Raw genomic sequence first — 16,747 nt, 5'->3', positions numbered from 1 at the left:
TTCTCACTTCCCCTCCTCCTCCTCCTCTTCCTCCTTCTTTTTTTGTTTTCCCCCTGTACAGTTTATGTTTTGTAAAATAGCTTTGGGCAATGGCATCAATCTAAAAGGAAACAGATTTTCGTAACTTGTTGAAAAAATGAAAACAATTGATATTCAAGTTCGCATAAAAATGAAAATATTTGTGAGACGTAAATACATGAAGAGATATCTACTCAGTAGATATAAAGAAGAATAAATTGTCATGTGTGTCAAGAGATTATATCTGAGAAAAAAATTATATAGCATTTAACTGCAACAGGTTGTTTCGTTGGTTGGTTTGTTGCTAATGCGAACATTCACTAATATATTTTTAATAAGTAAACGCTTCGAACTTGGACGGTGCGCATTAAATACGCATGTTCGGTTTTGTTAAGTTAAATATTAATCGTATTATTGAACTATATGAAAATTTTTGTTGGATAACTACAAAGCAAATGAATATTGGAATAACGAGATAAAAATAATTTTACTTTGTAAAATATTAAATTATTTTGAAAAACGGAAGAAAAAGAAGAAAAAAGAAAAAAAAGCTTTATCTTATCGATATACGTTTTACAAACGATTAATCCAAATATTTGTACTGAAACAAAATAGTAAAAAATATTGTAGAAATCGTTAAAATTATTAGAGACATTTTTTTTATGTAGATGTATTATAATACATAATGAAAAAGCATCGAAAATAGTTAGGCGTAGAAAATGAAATTTTATATTTTTATTAACGGTGCATTATTAGTTCTCCATTGTTTGCTCTTAGACTTTTCACTGTATCGCAGCGTGTAATTCGATCTTAATGAAAAAATACGGAAGAGAGAAGACAACACGTATCAGCTTTCCTCGGCATAGTGAAGTAGTGAATTTCGCGACATGGTCTCCCTTGTATGTCGCGGTAGGTTACCAATATCGTAACTGCATTATCTTGGCAACGTACTTTTATCTTTTTTATTGTCGCAGCGAGTACGTAAATACATAGAGAGAAAGAGAGAAAGAGAGAGAGAGAGAGAGAGAGAGAGAGAGAGAGAGAGAGAGAGAGAGAGAGAGAGAGAGAGAAGGTGGGGGGGGGCAAGCTGTGCTGTGAATGCATGCAAGAGCTCAGTAGATATCGGTAACAAGCCGATACACCGTTGTAATTGTTTAGTCCAGTTGCAATCTCACTGATTAAAGATACGCCGTGGCCACGACGAAGGTATCTAGGTACCTATGTACGTTCGATCGATCGGATCGTACGGAGAGAGTATTCTCGGTTGTATCGAACAATTAAAACGATCGCGATCAGTCTGCGGAAATTGGATACGATCGTAGAAAACGCGTCGTTGCAAGAACGAAAAAGCTTACACACGTTTCGTAAATCGCTTCCGAACGGGTTAATCTTTCGTTACGTTTATAGGAAAATCTTCGATGAAATAGTTATTTAATTACAAACATTTCAAAATATAGAAAGTATATTCTCAAATTTCGTTGAGTTTGAAAGAAAAACAAATTGTTTACACGTAAGCTCGACTATCGAGAATAAATTTATTTACAACTTTTCGAAATTCATTTTACATTTCTTCTATTTGTACTCTAATGTACGATGTAATTGGTATCTTATAGAGAAATATACGAACACTGTTGTACACTATCGTAAAATATCATAATTCTAAAGTATACCGATCCCTGGTGTTATATATCGCATATCTACGCGAACGCAGTCTCGAAAGTTTTACGATGGAAGCTCGTTTCTTCCGATTATATCGTTTATCCGTCGCTCTTGACGTTTCCATAATCCTCGAGCAGAGTGCAAACAGTATTTAACGGGAAAACGCGTCAGAACGCAACGCGAGAGAGCCAACATTGCAATTCGTTATACCTTTTCGGAAGATAGCGAGCTTTTCTCGTCGACTTCGTTGGTTGTACCGAGTGCTTTCGACTATCCTATTCTCGTCGAGATTTGATTTATTCTAAGTATTATAGCATGAAAATGGTACATTTCCGCATATACCGAAAACTAAAGAGAAGTAGTAGAGAGCAGCTGAAGTAGTAGAATTTTCCATATTACCTGTCGTAATAGTTTTCTACCTAAAGGGCTCGTAAAGAGACTACTTCAGAAGCTAACACATATACTTGGTCTCTCGTCATTTTGAAAGTGTAGGGAGAATTACTTCATAACTTGTCGATCGAATAAGATACGATTCGATAAAAACTTATCATCGATAACTCTTGAAAACTTTTCATACATTGGCATGAATTTTTAATAACAATATTGTCCCATAAATATTACTATTTTTATCGTTCATTATTGATTATGTTAATTTCCTCGTCAATGATCTATATAAAAGTTTATTTTATTAGTAAAGATTATCTAACTTCTTATCATGCATTATCTTGATGATAAATTTCAAAGGAACTCATCGAAAATATTTTTTATAAACCGTCGATCGAATCGAAAGTTTATAGAAAATAAGAAGAAGTTAACAAGCACGTATACGAAGTTCACCGTTATTTCAGATTTTCGCCTAAGATCGCGCCGCATTGTCGCTTGCGTAAGCAATCGGCTAAGCGCGGATTACCGTAACAAGACATCGAACCGAGAGCTTAAGCGTGCCAAGGGATCTCCAGCCCTGGCTGGTTGCTTCACGAACCGCGGCCAAGGATAATCGTATACCATCCTGCTTCGTAATAGTAAGAAGGAGATAGAAAAAGAGTATCTTTGTCTTTATATTTTTTTCTTTTCTTTCTGGACCATGCAATATTGAATTTTTCACAATTTCGTATAATGAAATGGTCTTAATGTAGATATTTGTTTTAATTTCGAAAATATTTCAAGTAAGATTATTAGGAAAGCGTTTGTATCGCATACATAGAATTAATTAATTAAAATAATGTAAAAGAAAGGGGAAAAAAACGATGGAAAGATCTATTCAATTTTTGCAAACTATCTTTTCTGATTACTCGCATGATCATAATAGTTGCAATTGTAATTTTAAATCGCGTGTGTTTGTGTGTTATAATGTTGAACGAACTCGAAATTCTTCTAATGATGATTGGCAAAGTCGACGGATGCGTTCGCGTTGTAACAGTGTCGAACGCAAGTTTCTCAATAAGTGGCACGTGTGTCGTCGAATGGATTTGCGGGCGACACGTGAGGTGTCGGCTGGCTTTGGCACGTAACGCGACACGTGTAATATGTAATCGTCACGTTGACGTATTACGCCTGGACAACCACATTACCTAGTACACACAGCACGGCGACGGTTGACCATCTCGTTTTTAACAGGAGATCCTGAAATGTGTTGGAAATGTAGAATATACGATGCTTCAGGGAAACTAACGAGAAAAGCAGCGTTATTTAAGCGGATGATATGATCTTTCAAGGAGATTTATCTTCTCCGGGATCCAACTGTTTATTAGATTTCCAGCATTTACTCGATCCAATAAATGGATTGGATTATAAACAAAATAAATTCAATACATCTTTCTATTTATCTATCTTTTTCTCTATCGTATAGAATTTATTATAGTAGGTATCATTTTTCTTAATATTTCGAGTATTATAAATATGTTAAAATATATAATATATTAAAATATGTCCTCATTCGGCGTTTAAAATTTTCTTTAAATTAAGTGAAATGAATTTTGAATAGCACACGGCAAATAACAACGAAGTAAGATGAAATAAACTCACTATTCGGCTATTGTATGAGTGAACGTGTTTAAAAATCCGGAAGTGATAGTTTTGTAAGGAAGAGTGGGAGAGGGAGAAAGAGAGAGGGGAGGGAGAGAGCGAGAGAGAGAAATAGTGAGCCATGGAAAGTCGAAAAATCTAATAACATCTCCTTTACGAAGCCACCGACTCGAATACCCCTTTTCATTATTCACAGGAATTCTCGGGGAAATAGTCAAAAAAGGGCCGGATGTTCTCAACAACGATTTCCTGAAAAGAATTCCATTTTGTCGAATGTATAACGAAAGAGAGAGAGAGAGAGAGAGAGAGAGAGAGAGAGAGAGAGAGAGAGAGAAAGAGAGAGAAAAAAACAAAAAATGAGAAAACGCGGATCCTTTTCTTTGCTCTTTTATTTCTCGTTCCTTTTCCTTTTCCTTTTCTCTCTCTCTCTCTCTCTCTCCCTTTCTCTCTCTCTCTCTCTCTCTCTCTCTCTCTCTCTCTCTCTCCCTTTCTCTCTCTCTCTCTCTCCCTCTATACATTCTCTTCCTTTTTCTGTTTTTCTTTTCTATCTTTTTGCTTTAATTCTTCTCAACATTTCGAATGTACGTTTATACGTATTTACGTAAATAGAAATATCATTGATTACTCGAACTATGAAAATGGGTCAATCGAAATAGAAAAGTAAAGTAAAAGAAATTAAGAGAATAAAAAAAATGCGTTTACAATAATCACTATTGATGGAATTACCTATTCCTTCCCTCTACTCTCTCTCTGTCTCTCTCTTTCTCTCTTACCTCTCCTTTTCTCTTTTTTTTTAATATTTTCTTCGCTTTTCAGTTGAGAGAATCGTACCAATTACAAAATCCAACCGTCTTGATTTCGATCGATTCGATTATTAGAAGAGGTCGGTAGATTGTATTTTCCCGACTCGTTTCGTTCTCCTTGCTGAGGAAATTTCATGAACCATTTAACATTGTGCCTTTACTAAGTTCACTCGTTACGTGTCCTCGATAGCTTCCTCCTTATTCGTGTGTACGCGAATAACAGAGAGGAGGGAAGGGAGACGGAGAAAAGGAAAAAAATATATATAAAAAACGTATATAAGTAGTATAATAATAAAAAGATATAGATTATTACTATTATTAAATAAGAATATTCATTAAACACGTTGTTATTTGAATATAAATAAACATATGATAGATTATTTGAAATCAAATTTCTGGATCGAACTGTGGGTACATTTTTCAAAAAGAGAGGGAGAGAGAGAGAAAGAGAGAGAAAGAGAAAGTAAATCGTAGATTGAATAAAGCAAGACATAACACTTTATCTTAGGTATAAGTGGTATACATTCGCCATTTTTGTAGTAATAAAAAGACAAAAAAGAAACTAGTCCAATAGGGAGGTAACTTAGACGCAAAAAATAGTCTGGACCAAGCAATAAAACGATATAGAAAGACAGTGTTACAATGGTAAGACGAAGTTTAGATCCAAAGAAAATCAGGATTTTTCGATGGAACGAACAAAGGAAACATTGTAGGTATTAATTCGAACAAATATTACAATCCATATAATTTGTATATTTTTACATATGAAAGAAAAGAAAAGAAATAGAGAGAAGAGAGGGGAAAAATCGTGTATTATTAATTCTATCGAATTCTTGAACGTTCTCTTTCTCGAGAGATGTCGATTCCGAAGCTTTCTTTTTTCCTTTCATAGATCCTTTCGTCCTAATTTTTCGTTTCGAAAGTGGACTAACGTCTTTATCATGCAACGAGAATGCTGAGAGTGTAAGCGATATTTGTTTCTTTTTTTTTCATTCATGCATGAAAGTCGCTTTTTTATAAGATTACATAATGTTATCGTACGTATTCACATATTTCTGGAAAGAGTGAGAGAGAGAGAGAGAGAGAGAGAGAGAGAGAGAGAGAGAGAGAGAGAGAGAGAGTGCGTGTGTCTGTGTGTGTGTGTGTGTGAAAGAGAGAAAGAGAAAGAGAGAGAGAGTAAGAGAGAAAGATATAAAAGCTTGGAAATCCATAAGTTTATTACAAAACTTTTCTTCTGCTTCCAGACGAATTTAGGAGTAAGGTGGTTTGCGAGAACGACGTTATTAATCTCACCTGTCACCCCGGACAGAGAGTGGCCATTTTCCGTGCGTCCTTCGGCAGACTGGAGTACGAGTCCCTTCAGTGTCCACAACCTCACGGACTGAAAAACGATAGTGAGTCCGCTCGATTAATGACCCTTTTGTTTAAAACAAGCCAGTCGGCTATCGATCGAGTGGTTCTGGCTTTGATATTGCGACGAGTATAAAAAGACGATTCATTCGAAGCTCTCAAAGAAACGAATTCCCATAATTTTCAAATGCATTTCAACTGTGTTTCGTCAGTTCTTTGATGGATCGATTTATAAAAGACTTTCACTTTCGATTCTTTTTATCGTTACAACGAAGCCATTAGAAGATTCTTTTTTATGTGTCTTTTCATAAATCATAAGTAAAGTTTACAAACAAATGATATTACACAACCGGCGATTTATTTATTTTTTTTCCTTCAATTCCGAATTAGAAAAAATCTATTTAAAAGCATACTAAAAGAGATCTCGTATTATATGCATAACTGTTTACCTATCACCTACGTATGAAAATGAAATTCGATATTTCTATGTTCGTTTGATCATTCAAAATTGAACGTTTTGACGTTCTCAAAAGCTTCAATGGTTTCGTTCGGAGAAATAAATCGGATTAAATAATAATAAAAGCGTACGTTTATTCATCACATTGGGAAACAGGTATCGATGAGTTTGATGGGTGGGAAAAAAACTCGATGGGGTTTTTCTCGATAAAATTGGACTCTTCGTTGAGTATCAGCAGTAGCAGTAGTAGCAGCATGATGGCGTCGAACGAAAACAAGATAAAATTACATTGACGTTGTAGGGACTGATAGAAAGTTAACGATGTTAGAGTTTCTTTCAAATTACTATCGTTTTATCTACTCAGATAAAATTTCGTACTCGTTACGTATTGCGTATATTTGTAATATCGCAAAATTTATTATATATTTCAAAATACTTCATACTTTGGATTTTTCTTTGAAATTAGCAAAATAAAAGGCAATCGAGAAGATACGTAAGTTAAAGTTATATAAAACGAAGATGTCATTAAGATAGTTAGCACGTAGCCGGTCATTAAAATAAAAATGTAACGTGCGTTATAAAGCTTCGCGTTTATGCTCTTGATAACTCGAACGATGTAAGATAAAATCTTAAGAATCGATGTAGCTGGTTACTGGGAAGTTCAGTCTTGCGTTTTCCAACGATAGTTAGCTTTTTATTTTCCGCTGGGAGTAGACCGACGCTTTTCTTTGGCTAACAAAGAGAAGAAGAGGTAAAAGAAAAGAAAAAAGAAAAAAAGATAAAAAGAAAGGAAACAAGAAAAAATAAAAAGCGGTGTTATACGCTTAATGGACGTTTTAGGTGAGGGTACTATCTGACCTGTTGGTGAAGTTTGTGAGATTTTCTTTTGCCTTCCTCTATTGCCTCACTTGAACTTTCTCGGATAGCTAGGAAGGTAACTAGAAAAGGTTTGTGAGCGTTATGAAGTCGAGAGCAATAATAGTTGCTTCGAGATAGTTGCTAACGGTTAAAAGCATTTGGTTGCTCCGACGACAACCTTTGTTATCGTACGACAAATACAACTTTTTATCATAATTTTCCTTAGAACCTCTTTCTCTACTTCATTCTATTATATACCTTCAACTTTCTCATTTCTTCTTATTACATTTCACGTCTTGAAAATCTTTATTAACATATAAGATATTGAGGAAAACTCTGTGGTTTGTTTGTTTTTATTTTTGTTTTTTTTTCGTTTTTTTCTCTTTCTTTTTTTCCTCCATTGAATCAATAGAAACGACTTTTCTTGATGATTTCTTTTGAAAGATTAACGGCATATTCGGAGAACGTTTGAGCTGAATTAGATTCGGTTCAACAGGTGTGGGGATTTCGAAATCGGATGAGAGAATTCGTTCGTCTTGCAAGAGAACTTTATCGTAACGTTTAAATTCGACGTGTCGCCCCATTGTTATTTTAACGATATCGTTTCTCTGTTTTGGCAGCTTGTATGGCAACGTACGCAACAGAGACGGTAATGCAAATGTGCCATGGCAAACGACGTTGTTCCATCGTAGCAAACAGCACGACGTTTAACGACCCTTGCAGACCGGACATCAGGACGTATCTCACAGTCGTTTATACCTGTGGTAAGTTTTATTATATCATTTTTGCCATTTAATCATATATAGAATGAAGTTAATTTATTTCGAATGTATTCTAATGTAAATCGATACATTACTTATTATTCTATAGAGAAAAGAATACTAACCTTTAAATGTTAGAAACAAAATTTAATCTCGTTTGTTCAAAATAACGTTCAACGATATTACGTTTTTCATCGAGTGATGAATAAGTGAAAATTGAAATGAAAAATTACAAAAGAAAGAGGGAGAAGAGAAAGAGGAAGGGAGAGAGAGAGAGAGATTTTTAATTTCATATCTAGTACACACAATTTTCACAAATCACATTTTGATAAAACAATATATATATATATTGTTTATATATGAAAGAATGAAAAAGAGAAAAAAATGAAAAGAAAAAAATTTCTATGAATGGCCATATAACGTGTTAAATTATATTCGTAGATATATGTACGTTGAAAAGTCAGTTATTGAATGTCTACTTATCTACGTTCGAAATGAATTTTCTACACAACATTTCTGGTATTTCTCATCGAGCAACGTGAAACGATTGATGAGAGAAAAGGAAGAAGAATAAGAGAAAAAAGGAAGGAGGAGGGAGATAGTGGAAGAAGGGAGGAGGGAGGAGGGCGATCGATAAGAAACTCGAAAAAGCCAAGAGCAGCTATGGTTCGAATGCTTTAACAGGCATTCCACTGCCAGCTAATGAACAAACGCGAGAACGACCGTGGATAGTTTGAAATTCCTCGCTAATGTCACCGATTGACCCGGTTGGGAAAGCTTTAAGCACGATTGGCGAATGAGCGAGCGAGCGAACGAACGAACGAACGAACGAACGGACGAGCACGTTGTTCCGCAAAAGGATGAACCGATGGCTTTTCACTTTGGATTGCTCGTTTCTGTATTTAATGGTTGGTCAGCTTTGAAAAGAGCCTAGCTAATAGCCATTATTTGAAGCAATAGAAAGTATATAATGAGCGTCTCGTTCGTATGTTTTTTTTCTTTAAGAATTATCATAGAATTTTCTTTTACGTTATACGATAATTATATTTTAAAAATTTTCTTATTTTTCTCAGCTTTCTGTAACGATATACTATAAACAGGTTTATTTTTCTAAGAGAAAATAAATAAGAAAATTTAAATTAAGGTCATACATTTGGGAATGATTTACTGACTAGAAAAATTAAATGCAAAAAAGAAAAAAGAAAAAGAGATGAAGAGAGAGAGGAGGGAGAAAGAGGAGAGAAAGAGAGAGATTGTTAATTATGGTGCTTATTAATGTTCGAAATAATGAAAACACTCGGTGAATAATTCTTTTTTCGTTATGGTTTATGATATGGAGTAATATTTAATGGTGTAATAACGTTGCATTCTACGATAAAAAATGTTGTTTTATGTTTCGAATATTTAAGTGAACTCGAGAGATAATCGAGGAAGAAGAAAAAGGAAGAACAATTTTATGCACTCAGACGTCAACGTACCGACTTAAACGTCGACGTCGATGTCGTCGACGTCGTCGTCATACTTACCCCTCGTATTTTCATCTTTTCTTTTCTCTTTTCAACCGAGATAAGTATAGCACTTCGCTACTATGTTCGTGACATTTATAATGGCACTCGTGTTCCGCGTAGAAGAAGTTGATCTTTGAAAAGTAAGATGTAATTGCGGTGGCGTTTAAGACACCCATCGTACGACTGTAATTTGAATCGAGTTATATGTATCTCTCTCTCTCTCTCTCTCTCTCTCTCTCTCTCTGATAATATCAACTTATATTTTTATTTCTCTTATTCGTCTCAACATTTCAATTTCAACAGGCAGTTTCCGTCTCGTTAATCAATGTCGTATTTTACTACTGAATTTTCCTTGGAGAAAAAAACGTACGCGTAGGGGATAAAAGAGAAAAGAGTGAAAGAGAGAGAGAGAGAGAGAGAGAGAGAGAGAGAGAGAGAAAGAGATAGAGAGAGAGAGAGAAAGAGAGAGAGAGAGAGAGAGAGAGGAAGAGAGAGAGCGAGAGAGAGAGAGAGAGAAAGAGAGAGAGAGAAAGAGCGAGAGATGCGAAGAAGGGTATAAAAATGCGATCATGTGGTATTCTAATTTAGCAGGGAGTTATACGTTAGAGGCATGGCGTTTCTGTTGCACTCTACTTTTTCTCGTCCTATCCTTTCCACTCCCCCTCTATCTATTTCTTCTCTCTTGTTAGGAAAAAGCGAAATATGCGCATATGTTTCCAACGTTAGAAGAAAAAAAAGAGAGCGAGGGAGAGAGAGAGAGAGAGAGAGAGAGAGAGAGAGAGAGAGAGAGAGAGGAGAGAAAGAAAGCTCAGAGAATAATAAGTACTGACATTCGCAAATCTCTCTCGTGAACTTTTTTGTACGATCCTGTTTTCTTTATCTTTTTTTATTTTTATTTTTTTTATCTCTTTCTCCAGAGAAAAATTGTCAACGAAATTCTTTCTATGATATGTAATCGTTATTAAACATTGTGATTATATTCGAAGATATGCGTAAATATCTTAATTGATACATTTACACGAGCAAAGATGATTCGTCATTGGTCGTTCCCTTACCAGACAGCTCTCCTCGATCTTACTGCAAAGTTTCTCCCTTAGTCAAAACCCTATTGCCTGTTTCTTCCTCGAGTTGTTGACATTAAAGCATTGACCCGGAATAATTATCGAGCACTTTCACGGTGTAATTGAATACGCATGAACTGTTAGATCGTTCTTTTTTCTATAAATGTACTAATTTGAAAGAAAGAAAGAGAGAGGGGAAAGAAGAGGAAAAGAGCATTTAATTTACATCATTCGTACGTACATATATGTACCGATTAATTACCCTACTTTAACATGACAATTTCTTTTACTGTTTTAGTATATCTCTCCTTCTCTATTAGTTTATCTGTATTAATTTGTTACTTTTTTTGGTAAACTGTAAAATCATTGGTATAAAATAAATAAAGAAAAAGTATGCCGAGTCGATAACAAAGGAAAAAGAACAAATACTGCGAGAAAATGCAAAGAGAAAAGAATGTATATATATATATGTATATATATACAGGGTATTTCGTAGTTTCGGAAAATTTATTTTCATCAGTCGATTTTGCACATGAAAAGAACAATAAAAAAAGAAAAAAAAATGAAAATAAAGACCATTCATATAAACACAATAATCTATTTATTTTCGTGTTATTTATAACGATTTATTTATAACGAATTTCTTCTTTGACAGACTGTATCTGTTTACCTTCACAAAAAATGTTCAAAATGACCTTGCGTCTAAATAAAATCTGCTTGTACAGCGTTTTATCATTGACAACTGTCTTACCCTTATCATTCCTCCAGATATTATTCGAATTTTCTAGAAACCTTGTTCGATTCTCTTCATGAAGTATTTCGACATTGTTAACGTAAGTACGTTCTGTACACAATGGATTTCAAAAGTAATAATCCACTCGATTCAATACCAGTTGATTTTTGTTCTGTACATGATGGATTTCAAAAGTAATAATCCAATTGATTCAATATCAGTTGATTCTTGTTTTTAAGTAAGTAAGATAGAATTAGTTATTTAATTAGTACTATAGAAATAGTACTATTAGAATTAGTACTATAAAATTAGTATTACTATTTTACGAATTAACGTTGTTAATACTACGAATTATTAGTATTATTCCGAAATAAAGCTCGTTAATAATTCGAAAACAAAGTTAAATAAGTTTATACGTTTATCCGAAACAGTTTTTATCGTTTTCATGCGCAAAATCCATAGTTGAAGCGATTCCGGTGAAGCTAACAGAATATACCTTATTTATTTATGTATATAAATAATGCAAAAGTTTTCGCAATTAAATGATAAAACTAAAGCACGTTCGTCGATTCGTAGCTGTTTGAAATTCCGATCAAGTTCGAAATGCGAAACGAATCGATAATCCTGTATAGTTGTTGAATAAAGCGAAGGTATCGTAAGTTTAACATGAAGTTTGAGGTGTTGTAATAACGGGTAGAGTTCGATCAGAGTATCGATGTGGTTTAGCGACATCGTCGTCGTTGACAAGAGTGACATTTCGGCAACGTAGTAATAGGATGCACTCGATCGTTACAGGAGTGTGTTTAACGAAGTATCGGTGCGCTCGAGCAATTCAGTCCCAATTGAGGTTCGACACGAGGCTCGAGTATCGCGTCAATCAACGCTAGCTGGAAAATCAGCTGTCCAGCAGCGGGTACGAAGCTAATTAGTGTACAAAACATCGCTAACGTTCGATAACGTTCAGTCTCCATGTCGTTCGTGGCTACTAACATCGAAAATTCGATGCTAGTTCGAAAATTCAATGCAATGGTACGACTAATGATTGGCGGATATTTGGCCATTAATATAATCCCATCTATCTCTCCCCATTATTCACATAAAAATAACTTGAGAAGGTCGATTTCATACGTTCGCTCATTTTTTCCAATCATCGAACTCACTGTTTCATTGAATTATGAAATTAAATATTTTATCATTTCGCGATACACAGTACCAATTTAATTGAGAATAAAAATAAAAATTTTGTGATTTATTGATTACTGTAAAATATAAAATAATTAAGATAGTTATTATTTAATTCATCTTCATGAAATAAGTAAGATAAAAAAGAAAGAAAAAGGCACAACTTACATCTCTATAAAATATTCATATTCCAATCTGTTTAATTTTTAACGACGAAACTACTACGATAAAATTCGATCTAATCTCACGACGCACATACCATAATCGTGGCAAGCGTAATTTTAATCGAAAAATTGTAGGAGTATCGAGAAAGAACGTAAATTTGTTGTTTTTCCTTGTTTGAGTTCGTCGGCCATAACCAGTGCGTTCAGGCTGGTTACCGAAATCATCTTACATTGTAAAGAAACTTTCCAAATATATGTTATAAATGGACGTCACGCATTACGTTCGATGTTTTCAGAAGCTGATGAGAGAGCTCTAAGTGGAGGAGGTCAAACTTTAAGGGAATCCAAAGCCCCCGTCGGCATATCATTGACTCAAAAGTTGTGCGTGATGTTGAAAAGGTCGTTACTCTTCTCGGTCTCCTCTCTCGATTTCCATTTTAAAAAGTAGATTACATGCCGTGTGGTCGTCTCATGAAACATTGATGAACTAATCCCCTTGAAATTGCTCCGACGCTCTGATTTTTAGTCTTTCCATGGCTTTTACGTTTACCTGGAAACAGGATCAGCTCCAAGAGTATTGACTGTGTGTGTGTGTGTGTGTGTGTGTGTGTGTGTGTATATATATATATATATATATATATATATATATTCTTTTTTTTTATTATATATATAACAAAAAATATTGATTATCAGGATTATTGTTCACAAGAGAAATTCTTTTTGTACCAATAGACAAGATATATGTATATATAGGTATATACTTATAAATATGTGTACATACATAAGTATATTTAAAAAAGTATGTACATACCTAAATGAAATGGAAGAATTCGTTCGAAGTAAAGGAAACAGTAAAAGGTTAAGTCTTAATTTCGTTAATGCTTTCGTTACAATGGACACTTTATTGTTACGTAGATGCATTTCAGCGACGATCCTTTTTGGTAAACTACTATCAGTAAGCACGCAACTTTTTCGTATTAGGTTCGCCAATCTGCATATTGGAATCTCCCCTCCCGTTTCTTGTCCTATTCTTTTTTCCTTTTTTACTTTTTTTCTCTTCACAAATAAAGGATCGCGACTTTGTCGAGCGCGAACTTTTGTCAAGTTTTTCAGACCTTTTTCTCGACGTTACACCTCTCATGCTGTGACACCTAGATGCTGTTTAACGCCTGCTATCTCCAAAAAGCGTTATTAATTCTTTGTCTCCTTTATCTCCTCCGTTACTAACTATCTATCTTTCTCTCTTTATCTCTCTAATCGATCTTTTTCATGTATATATAGATACGTGTGTATTATTGCTGGATCAGATCGTTCATTGAATATTTCAAAAAGGTAAGTACAAAGAAAAATTCTCTCTGTGTAAAGTTGAGCTGAATTGATTGCATATTTTAGAAAGAAAACGCAGCTAACACCTGCGCCAGCTTTTCCTGTATTTTTTATATCAAACTCTACACAAATCGTTTTCGCAAGGACTCGAACGATCATTATTTATATATTCATGTGTGCATTCCTATCAAACATTCTGTTTTTCTTTCTTCTTTTTTTTAACGATCCCTTTGTTTTGTTCTCTCTCTTTTCTCTCTTTCTCTCTCTCTCTCTCTCTCTCTCTCTTTCGTTCTCTCTCTCTCTCTCTCTCTCTCTCTCTTTCGTTTTCTCTCTCTCTCTCTTTCACTCTCTTTCTCGCTTTTTTTATCGAATTTTTTTTTATCTTTGCACTTTTGTACGCGTGTATGTAGCTACACAGATACGTATTGCGAGTGGAAAATTCGTTCGTTCGACTTTTCCGTCTTTGAGGCCACGAGGTAGAAAAGGGAATTCAATTCCCGTGTCAACAGAAGCGAATTTATCGCGAACGCATAGAACGGAATCGGCGACGTTGCTGCCCGTATGAATACAAAACTTTCCCTGGTCGCTCACGAATTCGCAGATTGAGACTCCGCTTCTTGTTACCATCCCCTCCCTCTCTATCTTTCTCTTTCTATCTATTTCACTCTCTTCTTTCTCTCTCTCTCTCTCTTTCTCTCATTGCAACAAGCCTTTTCCTCGACTTCAGCGAACTCCTTTTTATCCGTTGGTGAACCTTCGTACTATCTCATACTATATCGGGATGTATTTTCCATTCGAAGAGGAAAAACTTGAAAAATTCTTTCCTCTTCTTCCTTTTCTCCCTCTTCTTTCCTCCAGTTTGCTATCAAGAGAATCAGGAGTAGGGATGTTATATCCTATACATTTTGATCCGACGAACGTAAACTGCAAATCCTCCTGATAATAACAGCTAGGTCTTCGAGCCTCATCTTTGAATTCAACAAGAGTAAAAGAAAACTCTATTCTTCTCTAGGAATTCTCTTTCTTTTTTTTCCTTTCTCTTTTTCTTCATTCTCTCTCTCTCTCTCTCTCTCTCTCTCTCTCTCTCTCTCTCTCTCTCTCTCTCTCTCTCTCTTTCTTTCTTTTCGAGGAGTTTTATACAGTCGTATACCCATATTATTATATACCGGTAACGAGTAGAGTGTATCATATTTAAAGTAATATTAAGTTTACAAAGTATTCGTATTCTAGCAGTAGACTAGACATGAATCATAGAGAAAAATAATTCTAATAGTTACTAGGTTATTTATATAACGACTCACGTATTATCATCACAGCTCACTTACCATCAGTTGGAGTTTGATAAATGTAGATACCTATAAATATGTTTGAGAAATAAAATGAAAGCTTGAAAAATGGATTTTTATTTCTATAGTTTACAAATGGAATACAAATATTTTTGTTTGATTTAGATTTTTTTACAAAGTTACGATACTATATGACACATACTGGTTACATAGATATACACTGCGAGCTTAAATGGAGATAGTATTTCTTTTGAGTATATCAAATTTTCGTTTATAAGATAAAAATATTAAATATAATCATTGGCGAGATATTACTTAAGATAATAGATATAAATAATATAATTTTCTGTCATCCTTTTTTTTAATCGATCAGACTTGGTCGTATCAGATCTTTGTAGTAGTCATGATATTGTGTAGTCAATTTTCCTTTTGGAAAAAAGAGTAAAAGGTGAAAAAAAATGTTTGCTAATTTTGTAAAGGAAAATGAAGCACGAACGCACTCTATCGACTAAAAGACAAAGGATGACATCCTTGATGACGTATACTCAGTAAAACGAAGCAATGAACGCCAACGTTATTATCTCCGTAGACATAAATCTCCGCTGGTACCTAGCAACTTTCTCTCTTGCGTCTGATATTCTGTCGTCTCGAAAGCGTATTCACGCTTCACGAGCCGAGGCTGCCTTCTTCAATTTAATTACCGGCTGTGTAGCGGACTAATTATTGCCACCGCGACTTCGTACATCTCTTCTTTTCGTCTCTGGTCCCTACAAACGAATTCATTCTAGTTTGTCCTCCCTTCGTAGCACTTCGAAAGCATCATTATGAATGCAACGTAGAATTTTTTCTTTTTTCTCTTTTTGTTCTTTTTTCTTTCTTTCTTTCTTTCTTTCTTTCTTTTTTTTTTATTCTTCTTCGTCTCTTCTTTTCTATCCTTCGCTCTTTTTAAGATCGAAAACATTTTCTGCTTCGTCGAGCAGCAGGATCCTGTAGAGAAGAAAGGAGGTCAAACGGAAAACCTGTAACATCGACGTATTATAATTAACGACGATATTTCGTAATATTAAAATGAAATTTTTCTTTATCAAACAAATGCCATTCATTAAACTTCTTTCGTTGATTACTTTCATAGTAAATCGTAGTGATCGTACGAGCTTAATTAGATATTAGCGTAATTATCGTTGTGCAATATTTCTCATTGCAACCGATTACTATTTAATGAAATCACCTATTCCATTTTCGATCGTTAAATATAAAATATTTAAATTAATCAACAATTACGTAATTACATATCGTTATTATCCTATACTAAAAATTTCAGTAATTGCGTGTGGTATTATTGAAATTAAAAAAAAGAAAGATATAGAAGGTAGGTCGATTTCTTCGTTGGCCAATATGTAAATTGAAGTTTGAACAATATGTAAAATGAAAAAAAAAAGTCGAACGTAACTTGAGCTTATTCCATTGTACGTAATATACATATATAGAGAAAGAGAAATACACGTGGGAATAAAAATATTGAGGGATAAAAGTATACATGGATAAATGATAAAGTG

General features: G+C 34.4%; 1 protein-coding gene across 5 annotated transcripts in view; it reads left to right on the top strand.

Moving 5' to 3' along the window:
• The window catches only part of LOC124423919, a 128,591-nt gene that overhangs the window by 92,081 nt on the left and 19,763 nt on the right, over positions 1-16,747 (top strand). For all 5 annotated transcript variants that reach the window (XM_046962289.1, XM_046962292.1, XM_046962290.1 and 2 more), the window contains 2 exons: positions 5,750-5,899; positions 7,791-7,934. In XM_046962289.1, coding sequence (XP_046818245.1) covers positions 5,750-5,899; positions 7,791-7,934 — 294 coding nt within the window. The remainder of the gene's footprint in view (positions 1-5,749; positions 5,900-7,790; positions 7,935-16,747) is intronic.

The sequence above is a fragment of the Vespa crabro genome, chromosome 4, assembly GCF_910589235.1.
Source record: "Vespa crabro chromosome 4, iyVesCrab1.2, whole genome shotgun sequence".
In the NCBI taxonomy this organism is placed as follows: Eukaryota; Metazoa; Arthropoda; class Insecta; order Hymenoptera; family Vespidae; genus Vespa; species Vespa crabro.
Note: the sequence above shows the minus strand (reverse complement) of the source record. Positions and strands in the feature narration are given on the sequence as shown.